The 27,204-nt window shown below is 41.5% G+C and overlaps 3 protein-coding genes, 1 long non-coding RNA gene and 1 pseudogene across 6 annotated transcripts; 2 read left to right on the top strand and 3 right to left on the bottom strand.

Annotated features, from left to right (window-relative positions):
* Positions 1–137: 137 nt before the first annotated feature.
* Positions 138–2,276, bottom strand: LOC116737154 (fish-egg lectin-like; annotated as a pseudogene).
* Positions 2,022–13,312, bottom strand: LOC116736527 (fish-egg lectin-like). Its single transcript, XM_032589008.1, has 8 exons — positions 13,184–13,312; positions 8,748–8,888; positions 8,541–8,642; positions 8,058–8,183; positions 3,118–3,354; positions 2,818–3,026; positions 2,610–2,731; positions 2,022–2,527 (listed from the first exon to the last, which is right to left on the bottom strand). The coding sequence occupies exons 2-8, from the start codon at positions 8,815–8,817 to the stop codon at positions 2,386–2,388; spliced, it is 1,008 nt and encodes a 335-aa protein (XP_032444899.1). The 5' UTR covers positions 8,818–8,888; positions 13,184–13,312; the 3' UTR covers positions 2,022–2,385.
* On the top strand, positions 10,533–19,726 carry e2f7 (E2F transcription factor 7). Of its 2 annotated transcripts, none has more exons than XM_032589005.1 (13): positions 10,533–11,838; positions 12,947–13,045; positions 13,205–13,513; positions 13,642–13,801; positions 13,886–14,125; positions 14,242–14,397; positions 14,484–14,627; positions 15,673–15,831; positions 15,954–16,038; positions 16,284–16,605; positions 17,132–17,297; positions 17,395–17,789; positions 18,426–19,726. In XM_032589005.1, exons 2-13 carry the CDS (start codon positions 12,956–12,958, stop codon positions 18,579–18,581), a joined length of 2,382 nt encoding a protein of 793 aa, XP_032444896.1. In that variant the 5' UTR covers positions 10,533–11,838; positions 12,947–12,955; the 3' UTR covers positions 18,582–19,726. The 2 variants fall into 2 exon arrangements, with proteins under 2 accessions (XP_032444896.1, XP_032444895.1); XM_032589004.1 differs by having other exon boundaries at positions 16,281–16,605.
* LOC116736529 (uncharacterized) lies at positions 13,408–20,595 on the bottom strand. 2 transcript variants are annotated; one of them, XR_004342602.1, is made up of 5 exons: positions 20,475–20,595; positions 18,394–18,657; positions 16,405–16,501; positions 13,838–14,615; positions 13,408–13,524 (listed from the first exon to the last, which is right to left on the bottom strand). It is a non-coding gene; the product is annotated as an uncharacterized LOC116736529 (long non-coding RNA). The 2 variants fall into 2 exon arrangements; XR_004342601.1 differs by lacking the exon at positions 16,405–16,501.
* csrp2 (cysteine and glycine-rich protein 2) lies at positions 19,991–27,202 on the top strand. The gene is made up of 6 exons (XM_032589009.1): positions 19,991–20,175; positions 21,600–21,722; positions 23,542–23,710; positions 24,770–24,899; positions 26,283–26,376; positions 27,020–27,202. Exons 2-6 carry the CDS (start codon positions 21,611–21,613, stop codon positions 27,094–27,096), a joined length of 582 nt encoding a protein of 193 aa, XP_032444900.1. The 5' UTR covers positions 19,991–20,175; positions 21,600–21,610; the 3' UTR covers positions 27,097–27,202.
* The last annotated feature ends 2 nt before the right edge of the window (positions 27,203–27,204 follow it).

Below are 27,204 nucleotides of genomic sequence, written 5' to 3'. Positions count from 1 at the left end.
AGTATTGTGTTTCATTTAGCTAAAAACAAACAAAAAAAAACCTAGCCTGACAGAACTAGTATCATTCACAACTGACTGACAAAACACATTCAGTTGATGAATGAAAGAGTCCATTGTTAAACTCCTGATTGGAAATTTCACTTGTACAGTTTTAAAAACTTGGTGTACTCCAAGATGACATCAGCCTCAGTCAAAAGCCTCTGATGGCCCAGGTCGTAGCTCATGTGCTTAATGGGCACACAAAATTCAATTTGACTCCAACCTGTGCCCAGTGCAACTTTATCAGAAATGCCAAGATGTTTCCACGACGTCCAACTTCTACATACGGACGACTGGATTGTTCTACCCAGTTGTGCTGCAGGAGTTTGGTGAGGCTTTCTGTTGAAGAAAACAAAGACGCTGACAAGCTGACCATCAACACTTAAATCAGGAGCTACAACAAAAGCTGAAAGACTTGATTTTATCATTAAGTAGGGCTGGTGATGTGTGTTTACTCCCCAGCATGCAGTTAGACCTCAGCTGAAATACATCAGCTCCCCCTGCAGGGTGTTCCAGTTCCAGACAAACGCCTCCTTGATGGATGAGGCATTGCTGGCATTCAGGCAGTAGATGTTGTAGAATTTTGTAACTCCCACTACTTGATCTTCTCCTCCAGCATCAACAAGATCTAAATCCTGTTCTGAAGAGACAAAGAGAAGTGTCACGAAACAATAGAAAAAATTTAACCGGGCCAGTAAAACTTGTCTCTATTTCTCACCAAAAGTAGGAAAGAAATTCCCAGCTGCAAATTTGTAGACTGTGTCATTTTGGTCCACTCCCCAGATCCCTGCCTGTCAACTGGTTCTGAAAGTGTTTCAGGGGAGTTAATGGAAGGATGACATTTTTTCTGTTTCTGATACTATAACAATGTCTTGTTACTTTAGTGGCAGCACTTAATTATTTCGTTACAAAAATGCTTCTGGGTTGGCAGGTACTCTTTGCACAGTGTTCCTGATCTAGCATTGTTTCCCAATATCATAACTTTTGCGTCATTCCACAAGTACCTCTAGTTCTTGGGAATTTTTCTCCGGACCTTTTTGTCAACAACAAATTCACTTTCATAACCTTTGTGCTCAACACTAATGGGGATGATCCATGACACTTTACTGGTTGTTCTGTCTGTCTAGTTGTAGCTGTTTCCAGCTGGTTCTTCTTTGTTGGGGCTCGGCGACTTCTTCGGTCAGTGACTTTAGTGTCAGGTCTAGGTGTTGGGTTTTGAGGGTTTGGCTGATTCTTCTGGCCGGTGGAGGGTTGGAGTGCTGGTCACCAGCTCCTGCTGGTGAGCCTTATCTATGAGGACCTTTCAAATAAAGAGAACTCTATAAGCCAACTTACATCTCAAAGTCTCCGACCATCACATTTCACTCTACGACCCAATGGTTTATAGTGAATCAGAGGAGCCAACTCCCATCAAATGAGATACTAATGCGCTAATAGAAAAGTTTACAGAGCTGTCATGGGGGAAAAAAATACTCTAACAAAAATCTGGACGAGAAGACGTAGCAAATATATTAAAACTTTACAAAGTGAGAAGAAAAGTACAGAGCCAAACGAGTCTGTGGAGTCTGCTGTAGCTAACAGGCCATTCTGGCTGTCTTTTATAGGCTTTGGTTGGTAGATCTCGTAACAGCAGATTGTCATTATTTCTGGACCTTTCCCAGCAAATGGAAGAGAGGCTTTATTGAACTATAGGTGTGATGTTGTGGATTTTTGTACAAGGATTTTGTGAAGTTCATAAGAGGTGGCCTTAGTATTTGACTTTTGGTAAAAAAAAATAAAATAAAAAAAAAGTAGGGGCTGTGTATGATGTTAAAGAGCATATTTTTTTATATCTTCCAGGTTGGGAAAGTAACACAAAGATTAGTCCCAAGAATCAAACACCCATGCTGTTTAAGACGCTGTAAATGTTTCAAAGTTTCAAAAGTTCAAATACAAAGGCAATGCAATTCGACTATTATTAGAAGAATGTTGATCAGGATGAATACAAGGTTAATGGAACTTTATTGCATAACGTACCACATTATTACATTATCATTTAAAAAAAAAAAAGCGACCTCCACATTTTGGAATCATGCACGATGCAACAGAAACCATTACAATGTGTTCAAAGATTTTACTACATTTTGCATTTTACATAATGTGGTTGTAAAAATGTTTCATTACATATTGAAGCCAGAATTTATTACATTATTTACATATTGAGGCGTTAAAATGCCGCATTACAAACCTCCTACCATGGTTAAACAGGAGGCCCAGGCTGTTCTAAGGCTGATGATAAAGCACACATAGGATTGAAGCAAAGAAGTTATGAAAAGAGAAAAGATTCAGGTGAGGACTTCCACCTGGTTACTTGGTGCATTTCACAATGAAACCTGTCTCAGTCACAAGCCACAGATACCCAAGGTCATAGCTGGCGTGTTTGATCTTCACAGACATTTCAATTTTCTTCCAACCTGTGCCCTGTGGCACTTGGCCAGAGATGCCAGTTCTGGAAAGGAGAAGGTGCTTTTTAAAGTAAATTATCTCTTTACTTTCCACATTTGGAACACAAATGTATAGGTGGGCTTTACCTTTCGAAGAGCTGTCCATCTCGATTTACAACAAAGACATTTCTGTCACTCCCAACTTCGACATTGATTGCCGCTCCATCTATGCGGTCCCATACAGGCTCGTTGCAGGAGTTTGACATTTGCTGTCAAAGTAAACAAAGATGGCAACAAGCCCATCGGTGAATATTATAGCAGGAGCTACAGCAAGAGCTTGAAGACACAAGTTTACCGTGAAGTAGATCCGTTCTTCTGAGTTCACACCCCAGCATCCAGTTGGAGCACAGCTGTAATAAATCAACAAACCATTCATGGTGCGCCAGTTCATGAGCTCCTTTATGGATGAGGCTCTGTTGGCATTCAGGCAGTGGATGCTGTCGCTGATGGTAACTCCTACTATCTGACCTTGTCCTCCTGCATCTACCTGCTTTAACTCCAGACCTGAAGACACAAAGAACAGCATCACCAAAAAAGAATGAAAATGGGAACAAGGCCCAACCTGTAAAATCTGGCTCTGAAACATAATACTCACCACGAGTAGGAATGAAATCAGTGGCTACAAATTTATAGACTTCATTCTGCCGGTCGACTCCCCAGATCCCTGGAGGTCCCACTGAGACATGCTTAAGAGGCACAGAGCCCAGTTTGGACCAACTTGATCCACTCAAGAAGAAGGCGTTGGAGTTTTTGTCTGTCATCACAACCATCCCCTGGCCAGCATCGATCTGGGCTGCAGGAAACTGCTGCGGAGCAGCGCTGCAGGTCCAACCTGTAGAGAAGAACCAACTCATAAAATAAAGGCATAAAACACATTTTGTGCATAAATTTGCCTTTAATGTCATTTTCTGTCAATCCTTCACACAGCCATGACCTCCTGGTAGCAAAGCAAAAAGCCTCTCACTCTTTGAACAAGGCAGGATGTTTGAGAGGCCCAAGGCAGGCCTTTGGCTTCACTCCATGGCCCCTGAGGCTGGACACAGCCAGGAAGTTCTAAACCAGGGGTCTCAAACTCCAGTCCTCGAGGGCCACAGTCCTGCAACTTTTAGATGTGCCTCTGCTGCACCACACCTGAATAGAATAATTAGGTCATTAAGGCTCTGGAGAACTGATCTACACAAGGAGGAGGAAATTAAGCCATTTCATTCCAGTGTTTTGTACCTGTGGCACATCTAAAAACTGCTGGACTGCGGCCCTCGAGGACTGGAGTTTGAGACCCCTGTTCTAAACCAACCTCAGGTTTATTGGACAAAACAGGCAAGTGGTCGACCACTGCATAGGGTTTTTCTTAAAAACTAAATAGTTATCACTGTCTCTGATATGGGTTTTTGTATATCTTTTTTTTTTTTAGAACCGAGCACACATAAGCTCTAAAGTCAGTTTATTCTGATTTTATTACTAGATAATTCTAGCTAATAACAATCTAATAATAATCTACAGTAACTAACACTAACTTTATACAAAACTCCAACATATATGGAAAATTTCTTTACTGACTTGAATGAGCTTCTATCTCTCATATGTATTGATTATGATTGTTTAATAATTGTCGGTGATTTCAACATTCATGTTGACAACCCCCAAGACAGAGGGGCAAAAAAGCTCTAATATTTTAGAGAATTTTGGTTTAAGACAACATGTCAAACAAGCAACACACACTCAAGGACACACACTGGACCTGGTTATCAGTAAGGGTGTGAATCTTTCCTATCTCTCTGTAATGGATGTCGCCCTGTAGGATCACTTCCTGTTATCTTTGAAAGTTCTTTGTCTTTTAACCCACTTGGACAAACAGCAACCATCACAAAACATTCTCTCACTGACAACACAGCAGAAACTTTTAATCAAATCTACTCTTCTTCCTCACCCTTAAGCTGTTAATAAGTTGGTAAATGATTTTCAGTCTAAAGTTTCAGATATTATTGATTCCATTGCCCCAATTAAAATGAAGGTTGTGTCTGGTAAAAAGAAATCTCCATGGAGGAATACACAAACAGTTAGATCTGCAAGACAACTCTGCCGTAGGGCAGAACGAAAATGGCGTAAAACTCAACTCCACGTTCATTGTGACATCTATAAAGAAAAACTACGTAACTATCATTTAACACTAAAACATGCAAGAGAGGCTTTCTTTGCGGATGTCATAAACAAAAACATTAACAATGCTCGAGCTTTATTTGCAACAGTTGACAGAATCACAAACCCTCCTGTGACGTTACCGCCTGAATTCCAATGTATTGCTGCCTGCAACCAGTTTTCCAGCTTCTTTTCAGAGAAAATTCAAAAAATCAGAGCATTAATCTGTACATCCACTATAAAGTCAGTACCAATGCTGTGCCCAAACAAAACAAATACAGGAAAAATGACCCAATTTCAACTATTTAATTATAAAACCTTACAGGAAGTTATAAGTCAAGTAAACTCCAGTTCCTGCTGTCTGGATGTTTTACCCTCACATTTCTTTAAGAAAGTCCTGCCTGTTATTGCTGCTGATCTGATCCAAATAGTAAACTCATCGCTCTCATCAGGCGTTTTCCCCCAGGCTTTGAAAACAGCAGTAATCAAACCACTTATAAAAAAGAACAATCTGGACAAATCACTAATGCAGAATTACAGGCCGACCTCTGACCTCCCATTCATCAGCAAAGTTATTGAAAAAGCTGTGTGTAAACAATTAACTAGCTTCCTAACTATAACCAACCGCTTTGACTACTTCCAGTCTGGTTTTCGTGCTCACCACAGCACAGAGACTGCCCTCGTAAAAGTATTCAATGACATCCATATAAATACGGACTGTGGGAGAACCACAGTGTTGGTTCTGTTGGACCTCAGTGCAGCTTTTGACACTGTTGACCATGACATATTTCTGAATCGACTGGAGAGTTGGGTCAGACTCTCTGGTCCAGTGCTTAACTGGTTTGAATCTTACATAAAGAACAGGGATTTCTTTGTTTCAATTGAAAACTTTTCAAAGAGGTCAAAGGTCACATGTTGGATACCCCAAGGTTCAATCCTAGGACCCCTCTTATTCAATATTTATATGCTCCCACTAGCTCAGGTTATAACAGGAAATAATATTAGCTACCATAACTATGCAGATGACACACAGCTCTACATTACGATGTCACCAGGTGACTCAGAGCCCATCCAATCACTGAACAGATGCTTAGAACAGATAAATATGTGGATGTGCCAAAACTTTCTCCAGCTGAACAGAAACAAAACTGAAGTTATTATTTTTGGACCTAAAGAGGAACGATCTAGAGTTATAGATCTAGAGTCAATGCACAACTTCAGTTATTACAACTAAAAACTAGCTATCAGGCCCAAAACCTGGGAGTAGTGATGGACTCTGACCTGAACCTCCAGAGCCACATAAAGACAGTTACAAAATCGGCCTTCTATCACCTGAAGAACATTTCCAGGATTAGAGGACTAATGTCTCAGCCAGATCTAGAGAAACTCATCCATGCGTTTATCTTCAGTCGTATTGATTATTGCAACAGCGTCTTCACAGGTCTGACTAACAAATCAATCAAACAGCTGCAGCTGATCCAGAATACTGCTGCTGGCGTTCTCACTAAAACCAGGAAGATAGAGCACATAACACCAGTTTTAAAGTCCCTCCACTGGCTCCCTGTAGCTCAAAGAATAGACTTTAAAATACTGTTGTTAGTTTATAAATCACTGAACGGCTTAGCACCACAATACATTAAAGATCTGCTGTTGTTGTATCAACCTTCCAGACCTCTCAGGTCTTCTGGTTCTGGTCTGCATCCCCAGAACCAGAACCAAACAAGGAGAAGCAGCATTCAGCATCTATGCACTACAAATTTGGAACAAACTTAAAGAAAACTATAAAACAGCTGAAACACTGACTTCCTTTAAATCTCGACTAAAAACCCACCTGTTTAGGATTGTATTTGAAATGTAATCAATTACAAATTTAATGATGGAACTTGACTTAATGTCATGTTTTGATTTCTGATTCTATGTTGAAATTGCACAAAAATCTGTGAGGGACGGCAGAGTCCCAGAGCAAAATTCCATGAGAGGTGTGCGGAACCTGGTGCCAGAAGAAAAAAGGCGAGTGACTGAGGGTCACTGCGCGTAACACAAACCCTGTAAATTCTAGACACTAACAGGTACCATAGAATTGCACAAAAATCCGTGAGGGACGGAGGAGTCCCAGAGCGAAATTCCGTGAAAGAGGTATACGGAGCCTTGTGCCAGAAGCCCATTAAAATGCTGTCTACACCGTTTTAAACTGTGTGATTGTGAGCGTGAGTGGGAATAAAAATAGCAACAGGTATTTTGTTCCGTATAACACAGTAGGAGTGGAACAGGTAAATCTTCTATGGATGCAAACTCGACTAACACCCACCTGTTTAGGATTGTATTTGAAACTTAATCAATTACAAATTTATTGATGGAACCTTGACTTAATGTCATGTTTTGATTGTTGATTCTATGTTGCATTGTGTTTCTGTGTTTGATATGATGTAAAGCACTTTGAAATGCCTTGCTGCTGAAATGTGCTATACAAATAAAATTTGATTGATTGATTGATAGATAGATACAGACTTAACAAAGTGGTGCTAGGTCCACAGATAAATCTGATTTTTACATAACACCGTAAACGAAAGGTCAGATCTACTCCAAAGTGATTTAAAGAATAAAAAATGCACATTTCCAGCTTTCACTAATCACTTTGTTACAGTTTTCTAACAGTTGACACTGATGACTCCTACACCAGTCCTCTAGTCCTGCTTACTGTGTGTGATGGCAAGATAACTACAGGTCCTCTTGGTGGTAAGTGGTTAGAAGTAACAGACAAGTCATGTCATGTTTTCACCCCAGTCCAATGGAAAGTCATGCTGACTTTGTTAAAAACTAATTTCTCAACCTTGAATTTTTTTTCCACCACTGAATAAATGTGCCCAGATGAAAGGTTACATATTCCTGTCTAATTAGAGGAGCGCTGTTATGTATTTTTTCAGGCACATAGTGCCATTTTATTGCACAATCAAGTTACTGTAACTTTCAGTTGGTAGAAACATTCTGAATATATCAAACATGATTTAACACAAATCTGACTTGGAAACGTAATGCCTTGAAATCGGGCCTCTCTGTTTTTTCCCTTCACTCTTCCTGCCTGTTTTGCGGTCGTCACAATGAAATATTTCAAATATTACCAATTAAAATGCTCATTAAAATGCTCATTGCCAAGCAATACAGCTGCAGTCAAGTTAGTATCACGACATCGGAAATAGAAGTCGCATTGTTTGACCGTGGCAGCTCCACACTCCATCAAAAGTGAGTTGCCACTCACTTTTGATATGAGTGGCAACAGTGTTTATAGTTTTTGCATTCTGTTGCACTGGGGACCCACGCAAAACAAAAACCTAAGCTGTCCAACAATCTAAAATATTAATTTTAGTGATTTCAATACGATTTTTTGCTATTTTGACAAACCTCCAGACGATTGTAGTTCTTTAACCATTTCGGTGAGGTTGGCTTTGAGAGCGGCAGACAGCTTGTCATCGGTGTCCTCGGTCAGGTTGTGCTCGATGTCGGAAAGATGTGCTGCCAGGTAACGAGCTGAAATATACCAACAAACATGTTTGTGAAAAGAAGAATCATCTTACTTTCACTTGAAACTTAGAAAACAGCTTAATAGCTGTGGTCGTATTCATGCCTGTGCCTGTAAACTGTTGTGTATGCGGTTTTAAAAACAGGAATAGCATGTCAACTCAAACGGAGGCGAATGAAGAAGTGCTGCCGCTGCGTTCTGCGGAAAGGCCAACGCTGAAAACCAATCAAACACACGTCGTACTTATTTTCACTAAGCTTTGTCCTTTAAAACCCTGAAATTTAGTTCATTTGATTTCAGAAGGGGCTGATGACATTAGTATTACTGCAGCATAGAGTATTTAAGGTGAGTAGAAGAAGACTCACAGTATACGCCGAGGGCGATGAGTCCAGCCAGCAGCACAACGTTCAGGATTCCCAGAAATATAATAACTTCTAGGTAAAGTCTCTTCTTGGAGCTGCTTGAACCTTAGCAAGCAAAATTAATATTATTAATATTAACTTTAAAAATAATAATAATAATAATAATAATGATAAAATACATAATGCATTTCTCTGTTATTTCATTCTTACCTCTGTTCTTACATGTAGGAGTTTTGTAAACGGGTTCATTAGGATCCAAATTCCCATAAGTTCCTTCCATTGCTTGATGCTCAGCGCTGGTCGTCTCGCACCGACTATAAAATCTGCTGCAGTCGTTGCGCTAAGTGAAAACTGCAGAAAAGAGCTATGTCAGCTGATGGGAAATACCATGATTAGAGATAATGGGCAGAATAAAGAAACTTGTGACCACAGTTTCAACATACGCTTCCTTAAACTTATTGATTTCATAAGTGTAGATTTGGTTTTGCTCTGAGTTTCCTCGGTTTTGAGTAAAATTGTTTTATATCTTTCAGCTCTTGAACTAAAGATACCTGTAACTTGAGACTTTTCTTTGCTGTTTCCCTCTTGCTAAGTTTGCTCCCTACACGCCGTCTGAAAAGTAGGTCCCAGATATTCTCACTTTTTAATCTTCTGTATAAGAGGTTTGGTTTTAAAAGAATCAACAACTCACTGCGTTTCATTTACTTTGTACTTTTAAAGCAAGCATCTTTATCGTGTTGTCGTGTCGACCGGTTTTGGGAGTGCATCAGGAGATTTAAGGAGGGGGAAAGTTTGTTCCTTTAGCAGGATGTCGTTGTTGCACTTAATTATTCCTTTACAGTGTGATGGTTTTATCAACAAGGGAAAAAATGCTCTAGGTTGGCTGGGGCACCAGGGACAGCTCTACTGATCCAGCACTGTTTATTCATGACTATTATTATTTTTTCGTCCCTTCAAAGAGTCTAACTTGTTGCCGAGGGTTTTAAGATCCTTTCTGACAAACATCTTGAATCTATGGAAGAGGTTAAAAAATATGCATTTACGTCCAACACTGGGTGTTCATCAGAAGAAATCATGTTTATGAATTTAAAAATAAAAGAAAGAGTGTTTTCTAAATATGCTAAATATTCATGCAAGGGTCAAATACATGTTACTTTGATATAAGACAAAGCTTTTTTTTTTCTACTAGTAAAAGACCAAAGAAATGTTTATTATTATCCTTTTGCCTCACTTCAGAATTTTTTTTTTAATAAAGAGAAATAAAATGTCATGAAACTTGAATTTCATTAATTATTCGTTTCACGAACGAATGAGGTTTATGACACAACAGTTTGATTTTATTCCCTTAATAAAATCATCGTGCACAAGCTATATATTTTTGTGATATCACATATTTTTTGGTGATACATGCCATGTAAGAGAAAAAAAAGACATTGAAAATAGAAGAAATCAGCGAGTGAGGCAATGTTTATATTTTATATTTTAAGTGTCACCCAGAGCCCCAACTTGAACGTAATAAAGAATCTGTGCAGGATAGTTGAAGATTAGGGTGAAGATCAAATTGGCAACATTTTAAAGAGTGTCACACACTTTTACTAGGTGTTGTTAGCCTAGTTAAAGTAATCTGGGATTTAGCTTTTCCACCTACACCAACATTTCCAAACATGTCTGAACCTGTTCCCATCAGCTTCACCTGATGCTCATCAGTAATGAGTCAAGAGAAAGAACAAAAAGCCATGCACTCGGCAGAAACTCTGGCTGCCTTTATGTGATGCTTTACACCGAGAAACACATGAACAATACATTTCTTTTTCAAGTCAACTTGAAGTAAATGCATTTGAACTGACACCCTAATCACTCAGCATTCATTCATCTGTCCATCCATCCATCTATCTCTAGCAGGGACCGGTCGTTTGGTTATGTTGTGTGAAAATAGAGGGAACCGAGAATTTATACTGCAATGCAGTGGTTCAAGAAAGAAGTGAAGTTGTATAAGATATTTTAGAAAACAATACATTAGAAGCTTTTTCCGTCCGTAGTCAGAGTCCAAGTGCTCGAATTTGGCGTATCAAGTGGATATTATGCAAACTACAGGGATTCCCGTTCTCTCCCACATTTATTTGCATGCAGAGCGGGACCTCTAGTTTCTCTCCCGCTGCAACTTTTCGCGCTATGGTTTAGGTATTGGCAGCGCCATCCGTGTAAATCCCCACGTGGCATCTCTCACTTCCATCTGTCATTCAGTTTCAGACGTTGATTACATCCCACTGTGCAGAGACAAACGCCACGCTGATTAGTTAAAATCAGAGGTTTTTGTAGGCCATGCGTCTCTGTGGGAATTGGAAAGAAGCAGCGGTGCAACCCAAAACTATCTGCAGAAGAGCAAAGATTGTTGGTAAGGACGATGAGTTACTCTTCTCAAAGCCCTGGCGTCCAAATTGTATGTATGTGTACGAAATAGTTATTTTTTTCGGACAAATGTCCCCTAATTAATAAAGGTAATAACCATGAAGAAAGTATTTAGTAGAACGACGTGATTTGGAGTATTGGTAGTGTTTTTGTTGCCATCTCAACGAAAAAAATTAAGCATTACTGACGGGGTTTTAACAGTAATTTACTGATATACGTTATAATACTTTTTTGTTCCCAATATTTTGAATGCGTTTCATAGCTCATCATAAACAAGATCATAAATACTCTGTGATGCAACTTTACGGGCTTTTTCTGGTGATTGGGTGTGTGTTCGATATTGCTGAAGATCCCGTTTCCACACAATAAACGCATCTGTCACATGGCCATAGGTCTGGTCGACAGATGCGGTTTTTTGTATAAATGGGATCTTCGACGACATCCTAAGTTAGGAAGCAGGGTGCGAAAACACGTAGAGAGTGAGACCTCTTTTTTTTTTCTTTTCAAAACCTATCTTGAAATGAGCGCGCCGGCTGCCCCGCCACCAAAATCAAAGGCGTGGTCGTTCAGCCTCTCATTCCCTAGGAAGCGCAGAGCGCAGTGCTGTTGATTGGCTGGAGCTCGGTGACGACGCCAACCAACGCGGTTCCCGATTGGCTGGAGCAATCCAGCTGCTCCAGAGCGCCAGAAAACAAGCTTGAGCGGGTGTTGCTGTTCAAGCGGGGCAGTAGTACACAGTGTCCGCTCTCCGGATGACACGACACGCGGCTACGAGTTGCCCGCTAATTTTAAAGAGGGAAAGAAGCGGCTATGTTTGGCTAAAGCAGCTAACGCAGTGACAAGACTGTGACCCACATCGGAACACATCATTCATTTCAACGGTCACAAAAAGGTGAATAATTGTGCATTTCTTCCAGTTGTTTCCTGTTATCTGTGTCGTGGTATGCTGCTCCACTGACCTAATACCTTCAGCTAAGTTGATCATTAAAGTTATTTTTGATTTCTTTTACTATGTGTAAGTCACAAATAAAGTATTTTTAGTTCATAGGTAGCTCATGTAGTGCAAGTAATTGGGATTAATTTAGCCGAACTGGCCCTTTTCTGGTTGATATCGTTAGCGGTATAAGTTACGTTTCAGATCGGATTACACTTTGATTTGTTAATGTGTAATAACACATTAAGTTTCTATCACATGGCACGGGTTATATGTCAGCAGGTTAAGCTTAAAACATGGTAATAAGGGAGCGAATTAGCTTGCTGTTAGCCCGCTAGTTACCAGATGTTTGCGCCAAATTCTTCTGAACGTCTCTCCTGACATTAAAGCTACTCTTCCGCGGTGTTTCTTTTTTTACTAACCAACGTACAATGACGATAAAACAGATGGGTAACGACGTATGGATCACATTTGGAGGATTTGCTAAAACAAAAGGTTTTCAAAAGCATACAGAAGTGCCATTCCTGGTTTACGTTCAGTTGGGTCGATGACATCACAGGAGGGACGATCAAGTCAATACCCTGGATTTTTGATCAACTTGGAGATTTATTCTCAGACGTCAGAGCTGAGATCTGTGCATTAAATCGCATCCGAGTCGAGAGGATTCTAGTTGCAAATCGAGGAAGACGGTGGAATTAGCTTCCTGTTGTAATTGCACAACGAGGCTCTCTGGACGCCCTGTGAGATCAGAAATCCAACAGGGAAACCCAGAAGTCGCTGAACTCCCAAGTTCACTATCCAACATGCTACGCGTTTGAAATGTTAAAGTTGTAGGTGTAAACCAGCGATGCACAATATGACTAGTATTTATCGCAGCGTTTATTCATTTTTCTTGCCCACAGCCGTCTGAATCGCTATGAAAAAGTGCAATTTCTCTCTGCGATTAATAAAGTATTTTTGAATTTGAAACAAACAAACCAAAAAAAGGCTGTTGCATAGGTAATAAACTGCAACACAATTTTGTTTTGTGAATTCAAGTCTGAGCACTGTTACTTTTTTTTGGCAGGTTTTCCAAATGGAGGTGGAATGCCTGGCACTGAAAGACCTCACAAGTGTGGGGAAAAGTTTTTCTGTTCCTAAAGAAGATGGGAGACAGGGTGAAAAGGTGGGCTTGGATGTGCTTTTTACTGTTGAATGGAAGCGTATCTAGTCAACTGCATCCAGTAAAATCCGGCAAAACGTTTTCAATCCAACTTTGAGTTTACGCAAACGCACAACAAGCACAAACGTTCCCGATTCTCACCAAACTCTCTCTGTGTTGCAGGAAAACGTGTGCTTAGAGAGGAGGAGGTCCACCCCGCTGAAACCGTCAGAGTCCGGCGTTCCCGTTTTCCTGGTGAGCCGGAAGGCGTCGACCTCCGACCTGGCCCACATCACTCCCATCAAGTGTGCGGGCCTGGCCGAGCCGTGGTCGCCCACGGCCAACCTGAAGGTGCTCATCAGCGCCGCCAGCCCGGACATCAGAGACAGGGAGATGAAGAAGGTTCTGTTCAGACCTATAGAGAACGACGTGGACCAGGTGGTAGACTCAGAACCAGCGGTGGAGGATGCAGAGGTAGAAGACCCAACTCAGGTATTTGGACCCTGGAAAGATTGGTACCGAGCTCAAACTTGATAAACATGACGTATTAAGGGATGGAAAACAATTATGGAGTCTTATTATATATACGTATATATATATTTTTGTTTGTTTTTTTTTAGTTTGAAGGGGCTTTTGAGGAGGAGGATGCAGAGAAGAAGCCGAGCAGGAAGGAGAAGAGCCTGGGTCTGCTTTGCCAGAAGTTCCTGGCTCTTTACCCCGATGACCCACCAGCCCACAGCCCCGTATGGATCTCGCTGGATGAGGTCGCAACCAATCTGGGTAAGTGCAAGAAAGAGATCGGAAGAGCAGCTTTACCTTTTTACAACCCGGGGCCGATTTCATAAATTCCACTGCGGCTGTCAGGAGTGGAGCGCCGACGGATCTATGACATCGTCAACGTGCTGGAGTCGCTGACCATCGTGGGCCGGATGGCCAAGAACAGCTACACCTGGTATGGCCGACAGCGGCTGTGGAGCACGCTGGAGATGCTGCAGCGGAGGGGCCGGGAGCAGGGCTACCACCTGCAGATGGATCTGCCCGCTGAGGCCAGGAGGTCCGGACTGAGCCGGGAGGAAGATGGAGGGGATGGAGACTCAGGAAATGGTAAAAAACAAAAAGACAATCAGAGAAATACCAATGTTTTAGGCATTTGTTGATAAATTTATATTTCCTCTTCTCAAATAGCCTGAGTGTGAACTTAAATCTGCTTCGTTCTGCAGCCGGGGGCAACAGAAAGGACAAATCTCTGCGCATCATGAGCCAGAAGTTTGTCATGCTCTTCCTGGTGTCCAAAACTCAAACCGTTACCCTGGACGCGGCAGCCAAGGTCCTCATTGAGGAGAGCCAGGACTCCTCGAGCCACAGCAAGTACAAAAGTAAGAAAGAACCACAACGCGTCGCACTGTTTTGGTCCAAAATCGGAATACAGCCCAAAAATGTTTCATTTTCTTTACCCGTTTAGCCAAGGTGCGGCGTCTGTATGACATCGCCAATGTGCTGACCAGCCTGGAGCTCATCAGGAAGGTTCATGTCAGAGAGGAAAGAGCCAGGAAGCCGGCCTTCAGGTGGCTGGGGCCCGTGAAATTCAGCAGCTCTGGAAAAATGGGTAAGAGTTAAAGAGAAGCTCAGAGACAAAGCTCAAAGAAAATATCTGATCATCTGGATTTTACTGATGGAAAAGTGGAAGGAAAGATCTGCTGAATGGAATCAGCTTCTTTTAAGCTTGAGTGGCTATGAAATGAAAAAGATAATCAAACCTGGTCGCACTAAGAACAACACTTTTAAATGCGGACATTGCAACTAAGTGAAGAGGACTCAAAATTAGCTACTTTTAGTTATAAAGGCATGTAGCAAACCAAACTATTTCCTGTGACATTTTCAAGCATGTCTGCTGTTCATGCAGGTTGTGAAGGAGAGCAAAACTAAGAGATAACAGGAAGGAGGGGCGCACCGACTGCAGTTTTCTGGCTGATCGCCGACCTTTAAAAAGATTTGGCCAATAACAATTTATTTTTGCTGAAAAGTTGCTAAATATAGCTATAAATATAGCTAATATATTAAAGTCGCTAAGTTGGTGTCTACAGCGGGGTCTCTGTTGTTAGCCGCCCATGTGCAGATGTGACCTTGTGGGTGGGTTTGTCGGGTTGATTTTAAGACTTTTGCTGAGGTAGGTAAGATCGGTTAGATAAGATCGGTTTCTTAAGTATCGGCTGATCTCCCAAAGTTGAAGAAATTGGGCCAATTTATCAGTTGACCTCTAACAGGAATGCTAAACATAGTACAGCAAAGTAGATCTTTTTATGGAGAAACACAAAATGCAGAGTTTAGTTAAGGATTTACATTCTCCAAAGAATTCACACAGTTTCAGTAATGCTAACCATGCCAGTATAACTAATATAAGATGCTAAAGCCATCATGAAATATGAACCCTATAATTTCTTAGCCTTTATTTTAGAGTAAGTAAACCTGCTTCACAGCTTTTGCTCAAACATCAGAGCTCTTAAAGGTAAATCAGAAGCAAGCTTAAAAAAACAATCGGAAGCCGGCCATAACATTCTGATTGGTGCATCTGCATCAGACATGCATGTCCAAAGCTTTGCCTAAATTCCGGTACCGTGCCATTGTTTTTTTTTTTTTTTTTTTAAAAACAGAAAGTCCCTTGGATGTCGCACAGAGTGAGGCCGCAGCGAGCGAGGACTTCAGGAAAGGAAAGATGGCACGCCATTCCTCCTTCACCGTCACACCTGCTGCGGCCGGCGTGCAGCGGCAGGTCAGCTCCGCCCCCAGCAGCCCGCGCCACCACCTAGCAGGTACCAATCACATGAGGATGCTAGCTTTGACTGTTTTTTTTTTTTTTTTTTATGTATTATTATTATTCTTTTTTTTTTTAGCTCAGAACATGCAATTAAACTTGATATTCTGCACGCTGCAGGTATCCAGAATCACTCTTTGGATTACTCAAGAAAGACCACGACCAACGGTCCCGCATGTCAGCTGCAGTGTGGAGGCAGCACAGAGTGAGTTCATACTAAAACATTCTGAAACGTTTTGAGTGCGCCTTGTAAAAGAATTTGTATTATTTCAATTTTTGTCACATTTTGTTGCGTTACAACCAGCGTTCGATGCTTTTTGTTGAGATTTTATGAGAAGAACCAACAGGAAAGAGTAAAGCAGAAGGAAAATTAAACTAGTTCCCATTCGGGTTTTGATTTGGACTTTGACTAGGCAATTTTAAACATACAGTATTGTTTCTGTCCAGCAGTTGCCTCAGCGTGCCGCTGTACGCCCAGCTCACACACACCGCCAGCAGCTCCCTGCCCCCGGCCTCCACTCAGCCCTGCCCTGAGCACCTCCTCGTCCCCTCCCCGCACTGCCTGGCCTACCTGCCCAGCCTCTCACACCCCTCCGTCGTCATGCTCTACAAGCCGCCGGAGCAGCAAGAATGGGCGCCTGAAGGTCAGAGGTCAGCCAAGATGGAGTCTGAGGACGAGGGGAAGAGGAGAAGAGTGTCGGGTGAAGGTGAGGAGGAGGAGGAGGCGGTGTTGAGAAAGAAGAGCAGATCTGGTTCAGAGACGTCTGAAAAGGTGAGGGGACAGTTTGTGGCGTTTTGGTTAAATCCTGTAGAGGTCTTTGGTCCGCACATCCTTAAAAAGTCTTCAATTCATGCATCTAAAATTAATTAAAATATCTTAAATTTATTAAAAAAAACCAATATGCTAATCACAGGTCTTACATGTTGTGGTGGCAGAACTACTTAATCTCGTATATTCTATGTACCGTAGTCTTTTTTTTTCTTGTGGGACTTTTCTGTCAGGCAAACGTTGAAGCTGCTTCTTCATTGAGTTCTGTGACTCGAGGCGGTTGAAGTTACTGGTAAACTTGCTACTAATATACCCTTGCTAGCTAGCAAATGCATATTAGCAGCTGTATTAGCAGGAACCATTGGTTAGGGTCCATTTCTTTTGTGCATTTCTGACATTATACGGGTCTTAAATTTCATTCCTAATGGCCTTACAAAGGTTTTTAAAAGTCTTTATTTTGAATTGGTGAATCCTGCAGAAACCCTTTATGAAAGTGTCACCCTAAATCCCTGTTTTTGTTTCTGCGCAGATCGGAGCTCAGTCTCAAAGAGAAGCAGCAATGTTCTCAGAGACCCGCAACACTTCCGCTGTATCGTGGCCCTCTGGCCAGCAGAGGGCCACAGAGAGTCGTGCTGGCAACAGCGTTGGGGAGAACACGCAGCCATCACACTACCTCTACGTCCCCAACAGTGCAGGTAAAACATGCCACACTCAGAGAGCAGGCATTAAAAATATTAACTTTTAAGAATAAAGAAATTATAGGCTCCCTTCTTCTCCGTGTCTCTTATTCAGGATTAAACAACTTCAACTTCCTTATCCCCGCTGGACAGCCTGCAGCCAACATGTCTCTCCCTCCCAGCAGTGTGCCCACCATGGCTCTGCCGTTCGTCCTGGTGCCTTCTGCCGCACTCTCTCACTACCCCCTGGTGGCCGGTGGCGTACAGCAGACGCAAACGTCCGATAATCCCAGCGGCCTGCGTTTCAGTCTGTCCACCATGATGTCCCCCGCCGCCTTCATGGTGGGGACGGCGCCTCATAGCGTAATGGAGGCATCAGACGTCAGCGTGCAGCATCTTCCATCGCCGGTCGCTCCGGAACTGGGCAGGCACCATGTGTCGGCAGCGGGGACGCCGCGCTCTCCCGCAGGGCCCAGACAGAACGTCGGCGTCAGCACACCAGAACCTTCGGTACGGACCGGCTGTAGAACCTCCGTCTTTCTCTTTCTCCTGCTTCCGTCTTCAAATTCACTCGTACCGAATTATGATGCTGCATGTTACATTTTGTTTGTTGGTCAAAAAGTTCTGTTTGGGTCTGGTCCAAACAGAACACTTCCTTCCAATGGCTTGAGTGAACTAAACTATAGCTTTATGTACACAACCATCATTATGGGTTCTATTTGAAAAGTTACACAGTCAAAAATAATTTGGATTATTTAGTCTGTCGGATGAAAAATAAAATTGGAGTTAACTTCTCAAAGTCATATTTTCATCATGTTATTCATATTTTAATAAATGTTACAACTCCAAGTATCTAATTAGCCAGATAGGTATTTTGCTCCTAACTAAATACTTGGAGGTAAGTTTTTACCTTACTAATTAAATATTTTTGATACGGAGTTAAACTTTTAGCTTCAAGCTAAATTTTTAGTTTGCTCAGTATGTATTTGGTTTGAAAATAAATATTTAGCTTGCTAATTTAGTTTGAAACCGTGACATTTATTAATTAAATAACAGGCCAAATTATCGCTGGTATTTTTTTTGACAGTTTTAACTTAATAAATGACACTCATACCTCCAGTCACATCTTCTGCTCTCTTTTCACAGACTCCACATACCCCCAAGGAAACCACAGCTTCCTCTTCCAAAGAGTTCTTCCAGACCCCAGGAACTCTGGGAAGTGTAGTGAGTGCTGTGCCAGCCGCGCGGAAAAGAGGCTCCGCACAGAGGAGACTGGACGTCGGCCACTCCGCGGCGCCATGAAGGGACGAGAGTTTGCGTTTAGGCAGCCACTTTAAAGTGGGGAAACATTAACGAAAGCTTTTGGTGCTCACGTTACCTGGAAACAAAAGGGAGAAGAAATGTTTTTAGCAAAAAGACTGACGTTTGTTTTTTTTTACTATGTATCACTCTGAAGATATTAGCAGATCAAAAATGCCTCGAGGTTCGATTCCAGGACATTTTACGGTAAATTAGCCAAGCAGTATTGCCAATCTACTGCCCTCTCGTGGTGGGGATTGGTAACTGCTCTGTTTTTTTAATTCAGCCTTAATATTCCCTCCCATACATGATCAAGCTACCTAATTCTTCCTATTTTATGTATAAAAGCCCAACTAGTATTTATACTTTAGCTAATATATGTTAATTACAGAAGCTGTAATGGGACACTTAGCTTTCTTTTAGCACTAAACATTTATACGTAATTTGCATCTCATTTTAAAGAGCTCTTTAGCTGGCCCCCATTGTATTGTGTTACATGAAGAAGGTGTAATAGGAAATCTGCTCTCGGTTAGCGGTAGGAACGACCTCGTCTTAGACATTTCTGTACAAATCACTAAAGCCTTAAATGTTTACAGCCTTTCAAGTTGATATTACTCTTCAGGAGGATGTTACTTATTTTATTTTCAGGGTAAGCCTCAAAAGCCCAGCGCTAATACTAAGAACGAAATGTGACGATGCTCTCAGGTACTTGAATACTGGTACTGCATGAAATGTATTTATATCAGAGTACTGTAAAAGACGTACAGGGGGATCGATCTTATGTGTTTTTAATCTTTGTCCTCACATATCCAGCAGCCTTACAGTGTTGGATGTTGACAGCTGAGATAAGAATGTTGTCTTTAACCACTGGTTGGTCTTGCTTTCAGTCAACCCAACAGAAATCCTGGTGCTTATTCAGGACTTTGTCACACCACTCTAACCAGTGGGTGTGTGGGTCTCTATTTTACAGGTTAATGTCTGTTATTAATATTCCTAAATAATAGCCGGTGTTCACCGAGCAGAATGTGGGTTTCTGTGTTGCTCTCTCACTGTAGCGCTGCTCTCCATAGTTCTGGGAGTATACCGGTTTTTCTTCGATGCATTTCACAAACTTCATTTTAATAAAATGTGTTTTTTTTTATTTTTTAGTTTTGTGTTACATGTGTGTTTTCATTCCAACACTCCATTCAGCCAACAAGCAGTTTTGTTGTTTTTTTTAATCAGAAGACAATAAGGTCTTAACTTGTTGAGAAACGGCGGTATTGCATTGTTTTAAAACGCCGTGTTCAGTCAGTTTTTTTATGCCGAACCGAGGCTCGGTGCTGCCTCGTGCCGTTACGTCACACTCCGGCCGTGGTGACGAAGCTGCTCTGTCAGGTGCGCTCCGCCCTCTACGTCAGAGCCGACAGTAAATGTTTTTCCCCCCTCCAAGTGCTGAGCTCACTCCTCCGTGAAGCTCCTCCTCCCGGAGAAACAGTAGAAATGTGGAATATGTGGCATTTCGGCGTCGCTGTTAGTCTGGAGCCTCCGTGGAAGCGCGTCTGCATTCAGGGTTAACGCGGAGCAGCAGCTCAGCTTTTCCAACCTCCGGAACCAGGTCTGCCTTTTAATGAGCGAGTGCCGTTTAATTTGAGTTTTCTATCAACTAGAAGTCTTAATGATAATGTTGCTCTGCTTGTGTTTATAGTACTGAAGGTAATATTTAGCTAGGTGCCCCGGCTGCTTTCCAGCTGCATTTGCTAAGTGACGCAATGTTTTATTATTTAGTGGATATAACTCAGTTTGGTTGTAGTGTTTTACGCTCAGCCTAAATATAAGGCGCATAATACGTCTGTTAATGCTCAGTTGCAGTGTTTAAATAGACATTGTACCCTTATTTAACAAAAAAATGTTTACCTTTCCCATGACGTGTGCTCTCATTTTTGCCTTAAGACTTGTTCCACAATGCTCGAGTTCCGTTAGTGTTGGTTCTGAATATCATCTTTTATATCCACCAATTGTTCCCCAGGATGTTGCAGGTCCCCTTCTTGGGAATAATTAGTGAAAACGGGACCAACTTTCCCCACTTTAAACCTAAATCCAAACTAACCAGGCCTTACTTCCTATTGGTCCGTTTCAGTGAAAGTGCACCTTGCGCAGACCTGGATAAATATCTATGAAGAAAACGGAAAAATGTATTTCCGGACTGTAACCCGCTCTATCCCATCCGCACCATCCATTCATCTGTTGTTTGTTGTTTTTTTAAAACAAAAGGGATTATGGGAGAATGCTTATTTTTTTCGTTCTATAACAGATGTTTTCATCTGGCTATCTTCCATTCATTTGTGTGGGAACCCCCCCTCCCTGCCTGAAAGAATAGAGATGTATTCATATTTCAATATTAAATTACCTATCCCATTCTTTAAAAAGTCATATCCATCCTTCAATCTCTTCCAGGGGGGGAATAAAAAGTATAAAAATAATCAACATTTTCAGACTTTATTCACTATCTTCCTTTTAAATTGCTCTTCTCTCCATGTTTGCAGCTTCCGTATTGAAATATTGCAAACAAAGGCTAATAAAGAAAATACTGCCAAAAAAAAAAAAAAAAAAGGTCAGAAAAATGTGTAGACACCCTGTAATCACCGACTGCTTTTCTACTCTCTCCGGTTACTTTTTAGTAGGTCAGAGTTCACATAACTTTCATATTTTCATCTGTCGAACAGGAGTGAATCTACAAAGCCTGAAAAGAGCGTAGCTTCTCACTCAGACGCCGTCATGCGCTGATCCCAGGGCCGCTGCAGCCCCAGGCATGGCGCCTCGCGAACATTCCTCTGGGTATTAGTCTGCCCTCTTGTTTGGGTTGACCTTGTTTGCACAGCTTTGTTTTTATTTTGGGGTTGATGCCTCAAATTATGGGCCGTTAGCGCAGTAACCACAGGCTTTTATGGAGGGGCCGAGTACAGTGTCAGAATGCAGAATGGCCTTTTGTTGCAGGGCATGTCAAAGCAGGACGGTCATAATCTCACCACCTTTCCGCAGAAAGACGCACAATGCCCAACTGGGGAGGAGGCAACAAGTGCTCGGCGTGCCGCGGAACGGTTTACCACGCCGAGGAGGTGCAGTGTGACGGGAAGAGCTTCCATAAATGCTGTTTTCTCTGCAGTAAGTACATCTGGAAAAAACACACAATGGGAGAGGGAGGGTTTTACGAGAGCAGCGTTCATGTAAACAGAAAAAAAAAAAAAGAACAGTAAAATAAGTCGTACCGTCACGGTAACAAAAGGATATTGCAATAGTTACGAGGTCATAGGTGAAATCGGAGAAGTTTAAAAGATAAGGATGTGTCAACAGTGTGTGAACTCGCCACGCCAAGCAAGTGAAAACTTGAAGCAAAGTCTTTCTGAATGCAAAAAATGATGGAGTGAAGCTTCAGCTAAACCTCAGAGGATTTATAGCAAAGGAAGAGAATTTCTGACTTTGAAAAGTCAAAAATTGCCTAGAAGAAAACTCAAATTTTGAGGTTAATCTCAGAAATCTTTAGGAAAAAAAAAAACATGGGAGTTTTCAGAGTTTAAAAATATGTTGAAAATGTTTGACTCTTCTGATTTCTGTTAGTGTTTTTTCTAGCAAGTTTTTGATTTTTCAAACTGAGAATGTGAGATTAATGCCAGAAATTTTATGGAAAAAACAACAAGAACATTTCTGAATGGTTTTTTCCTGAAATTTGCTATTTTACATGTTTTTTATATCTACAGTGGCCCCAACATGCCATTGATAGGAGTGACTTGGCTAAATTAAGTTTCACTTATTTATTTTTGTCATGTTTTCTTGTTTGTCATGGTGAATTCACACACAGTTAACATCCTTATCTTAAATAGCCATAAACATCTCAGATTTCATCTATGACCCTGTAACTGCTGTACAGTCACTTTTATATAACGACGGGAAATAACAAATCCACACTCTTACTCTTTCAAATTTTATGTTTCAACATAGGAAAGACTCCACACTTTAATTATTTAGCCTCTTAAGTCTGCTTATGGAGACTCAGAAAACTGCCAAAAAGTCCAACTCTTCATCAGTGGAGTGTCACCGTTAGAGGAAGTTAGAATACGGTAAAGTTAAAAAGTTGTGGCTAAACTCTTCCGTCTCGGCACATGGCACCATCTGATCGGATGTTATTAAGCCGATGGTTATGGAAATTTGCTGCATATATTTGTTTATCGGGAATATGGGGAGATGTGTGTTGGTTTCACAGCCATGAATGGTCATGGAAGCCGAACTCTCTCTCACCTCTTCATCAGCCTTTTTGCTCAGGTTATTGAGTTCACGTTTTCTTTTTGTGGAACGGCTGAGCGATTTCATCCGGCCTCGAAGGAACCCTGATTAGGAGGATTACACGTATCTGTAGACAAGAAGAAAATGATCAGAGCTGCAGAAAAGGTTTATTTTTCACCTAGTTTAGAGAGCTTGCTTTATTAAATCTTTTTTTAAACACTTGTATAGGGGTCTTTTTAGTCCCTCCCTTTGTTTCTCTTGCACCATGAAAGACGTCTTTATTTGCACAGAAAGAAGGGGCCTCATATGACTCTCTGTATTTATTGTCCGTTTGCTCACAGCCAAAGCTTCTCACCATAAAATTTATGATGTAACTGTACAGTAGTGAGGAGGAACAGTAAACACAGGGCCTAAACCTCGGAGATTCTCCAATTAGAGCAAAGACAAACAAGATGGAGGGATTGGACGTGCTTTCACCATAGAAACGACGCTCACCAGAAAAGGAGTCCTCCTGCCATTCAGTGAACATCTTTGTCTGACTTTGAGGTTATTTATCTACAAATTAAGGGAAACAGAATTGTATTCTGAAGAAAGAAAAAATTAAACCTAAATGACCAATCTGTTTAGTTTTTGAACCGTTTTCATGATCTAATCAGAAATGTTTCAGCTCATGTCCCCGTTTCATTTTTGTGCGTGTCCCCAGTGGTCTGCAGGAAGGGTCTAGACAGCACCACGGTGTCCATCCACGACCAGGAGATCTACTGCAAGTCGTGCTACGGGAAGAAATACGGGCCAAAAGGCTACGGCTACGGTCAGGGAGCGGGAACGCTCAACATGGACCGAGGCGAGCGGCTGGGGATCAAACCAGAGGAGTAAGTCGGCCAGCCCCATCGGTGCAGAATGATTACAGAATTATAGGTTGTTCGTTTTTGTTACTAGGCCTCCTTTTGTCATTCTAATTCAGTCCAATTTCCAACTCCAACCTGACTCTTTGCAGTTTTCCACGTCGTTTCCAGGTTTTTGTATACGAGCGGTCACAGGACCTAAGTGGAGCAGCGAGGGCGACGAGTTCTGTGGCTCGTTCTGTGGCTCGTTATGTGGAATGATGCTTATTAGATGTGGCTGCTGACCGAGACAACATGTGCTGGAATCTGTTCTGCTCAAAACCTAGCCAAGCTTCACATGAAATCAGTCATTATGGCATTGCAATCATATGTATCTTTTTTTTTTTTGATAAAGCAAACATCAGCCTCATACACACCCATACGTCAGGTGATTAGTTATGAAAGAGTTGATTATGTAACCCAAAGAACCCTGTTCTCACTCTGCTCTCTGTCCTTCACAACAAAGACCCTCATTCAGCCATCTCTCAATAAACATTGGATCAGGGGTCCTAGAGAGGGGGAGGAGTCAGGTTTATGCTTCCATCTTTAAAAAAAACATGTTTATTCCTTTATCTTTCTCATTTTTGTCACAATCAGGGTGTCTGTGCATACTTAAAGTCTTAAAAAGTCTTCATGTATCTAAAACAAGGCCTTAATATTTCTTAAATTCATTTAAAAAATAAGTTAGCCTTTAATATATTAATCACAGGACTCACATTTTGTCTTGGCAGGTCTATTTAATCTTGTATTGTTTTTTTCTTGCTGAGAGGCATTCAGACCCCTCTGTGTTCTTTGACTCGAGGCATTTACTGCTAACAAGCCCTTTGTAGCTAGCTAGCTAGCATTTTTGCACTGATCATGGCTAAGTGTAAAATTATTACTACTTTAAAAAAAAAATCCTAAATTTGAGGTGGTGAAACCTCAAATTTAAGTAGAAACAAACAATATCTCATTGTCAGATTCTTAACGTTGATAACTTGAAAGAGGAACGAACCTGTTGACTGGGATTTATTATTTCAATATGGGCCAATTTCTTTCCTCCTGTAGGACTCAGACTCACAAACCTACAACCAACCCCAACCCGTCCAAATTTGCCCAGAAGTTCGGCGGGTCGGATAAGTGTGCGCGGTGTGGAGACTCGGTCTATGCAGCTGAGAAGATCATGGGGGCAGGCAAGGTGAGGCCACAACAACCGCTAGCATCAGCTTTGAATGAAAACTTCCATCTAATTTTTTAAAATCAAAACTCAACATCCAATCTTACGAGTTACATTGCAACTGCATTGAGTCCTTGAACTGTTTGACATTACTTATCTGTATTTATTTGTAAAACAAATGGAAATAATCTTAGAAGCAGCTTTGTGTTGATCCATCACCTAAAATCCCTCTAAACCCATAGAAGCTTGGAGCTGTGATGTACAGGGTCTCCATGCATCCGAAACTGAAGGTCTTGAAATGTCTTACAATTTTAAATGAATTTTAGTCTGAAATATGTTAATCACAGATCTTCAGTTTTGTCTTGGCAGGACCCCTGAATCATTTAATCCTGTATATTCCAGGATTTTCTACTAGAAAAAGTTTGTGTTTGCACTCAGACATCTTGATTGCGTTCTGTGTCTCAAGAAGGTTGAGGCTACCAGCAACTAGCTGCTAATGTATCCTTGCTGGCTAGCTTTTTTGCATCCATCATAGGTTAGTGCAAATGCATCCCCTGTTGGATGGACGACGTTTGAACATTTTTGTAGGTCTTAAAAAGTCTTTCATTCGAGTTGCTGAAGCCCACAGAAACTCTGTTGCAACAAAAGTATGAAAAGGTTTCAACAGGGTGAGCAGTGATGAACCTGCCAATGTGAGAGCTCTGCTGATTTACAACAGATGAGGTCACATTACACATTAGAAAATTAATGAACCATATAAACAAATCCTCAAATAATAATTGTTTGCAGAGAAGAGGGTGTTTTTCGTTATTTAGAGGGAGACCAAAGTATTTCCTCTAGCTGGTGGGTTGTGGCTTCACTAAAGAGCCGATTTATGGGCCATGATGTAACCAGAAGCAGAGTCGTTAATGGTTTTCCAGATGAGAGCAAAGCCTTCAGTTGCTGCTGAAACCCTAACCTGTAATTTCCAGAGTAATGAAGACACCGAGAGGAGCCCCAGGCTGCTGGGAAACTTTCCTTTACGGCTTTTAATGGAGGAATTTAGAGGTTTCAACCTACATCTGGAATCTGTTAAAATCACTTCTGTCTTACAAACCTATAAGGAGTTGTAAAGTTGATTTTTTTTTTTTTTGTGGACATTTTACACAAACCTCAATGAACTTTATTGTGAATCTGAAAGAAAGAAAAATGCAAATAACGAGTGTAATATTAAAGTTTATCTCCATATTGATTACTTTTGCAATAACAGATAGCTATATCTGAATGTGTTATAATTAAACTGGCAAGTTCAACTAATTGTACCATGTGCTGGACACCATAATCATACTTTCCTTTGCAAAGGTAAATAAAAGTGAGCAGAAATTGAACTAAACTGTCACTTTCTTTGGGGTTCTGTCCATGTAGCCGTGGCACAAGAACTGCTTCCGCTGTGCAAAATGCGGCAAAAGCCTGGAGTCGACCACTCAGACTGAGAAAGATGGAGAAATTTACTGCAAAGGTAAGACGGACATGATTGTGATGTCAGTCAGTCACTCTGATGTAGCTTTGCTTTTTCTTATTTGAATAATCTACTGTAATAATCTCATCCTTATGTAATAACCAGATGACTCCTGAAGACAACTTTCTTCAGTAGTATCAGAGTAGAGTGGGTTTACGTTAATGCACAACATAACTTTACTCGTAAAAACACAAAATGCTGTAGGCAGAAGCAGCAAACTGTACATTTATCATCAGTAAGATAAGACTGCAGCTGCTGACCTCTGAGAATCTGGTCCTGTTGGTGTTCATCACGTTCCTCTCCTCACATCAGCCTTAGTTTTGTTGGTTTGGCTGGATTACATCAGCTTGGTCCCCGTCCAGACAGTGTTGCAGAAACATCCATTATTGTTGCTCTCCCTCACCACAATGACTCACAATGGTTTAGTTGAGCAGGCGACACGCACACGCGTCAGCAGATGGGTGTTTGCTCTGTGTCAAAGTGACGCCTGGCACTGATCAGCAGCGTCAGGCTCAAAAAGATGCAGTGATATCTACTGTCTCTTTAAGAGAGCAGGAAAGTCTCATCTGGCACATTGCTGTTGAGAGATTTAAAGCAGGGTTTGGTTAGGAAACATGTCAACATTTCTCACCGTCTTCTGCAGCGTGCTACGCCAAGAACTTCGGCCCCAAAGGGTTCGGCTACGGCCAAGGAGCCGGCGCTCTGGTCCACGCTCAGTGATGCCACTCCCCTCCATCTCCAACTTGAATATTTTCTGACTGCTTAGTTTCCTGATGTCCTGTTGTGCTCAAAAAATGTGCTGTTCTAAATAAACACATAAACCAAATA

The sequence above is a fragment of the Xiphophorus hellerii genome, chromosome 17 (genome assembly GCF_003331165.1).
Source record: "Xiphophorus hellerii strain 12219 chromosome 17, Xiphophorus_hellerii-4.1, whole genome shotgun sequence".
Lineage (NCBI taxonomy): Eukaryota > Metazoa > Chordata > Actinopteri > Cyprinodontiformes > Poeciliidae > Xiphophorus > Xiphophorus hellerii.
Note: the sequence above shows the minus strand (reverse complement) of the source record. Positions and strands in the feature narration are given on the sequence as shown.

Bases quoted from the DNA above. Each gene is read 5' to 3' on its own strand.
- e2f7 (XM_032589004.1), top strand. From the start codon at position 12,956: ATGGAGGTGGAATGCCTGGCACTGAAAGACCTCACAAGTGTGGGGAAA. The intron at 15,832-15,953 runs GTACCAATCACA...TGCACGCTGCAG, and splicing joins CCCGCGCCACCACCTAGCAG to GTATCCAGAATCACTCTTTG. The intron at 17,298-17,394 runs GTAAAACATGCC...TCTCTTATTCAG, and splicing joins CTACGTCCCCAACAGTGCAG to GATTAAACAACTTCAACTTC.
- LOC116736527 (XM_032589008.1), bottom strand. From the start codon at position 8,817: ATGGAAGGAACTTATGGGAATTTGGATCCTAATGAACCCGTTTACAAA. The intron at 3,355-8,057 runs GTTTGTCAAAAT...TCTTCTCTACAG, and splicing joins AGAACTACAATCGTCTGGAG to GTTGGACCTGCAGCGCTGCT. The intron at 3,027-3,117 runs GTGAGTATTATG...TTGTGTCTTCAG, and splicing joins TGATTTCATTCCTACTCGTG to GTCTGGAGTTAAAGCAGGTA.
- csrp2 (XM_032589009.1), top strand. From the start codon at position 21,611: ATGCCCAACTGGGGAGGAGGCAACAAGTGCTCGGCGTGCCGCGGAACG. The intron at 23,711-24,769 runs GTAAGTCGGCCA...TTCCTCCTGTAG, and splicing joins CTGGGGATCAAACCAGAGGA to GACTCAGACTCACAAACCTA. The intron at 24,900-26,282 runs GTGAGGCCACAA...CTGTCCATGTAG, and splicing joins AGATCATGGGGGCAGGCAAG to CCGTGGCACAAGAACTGCTT.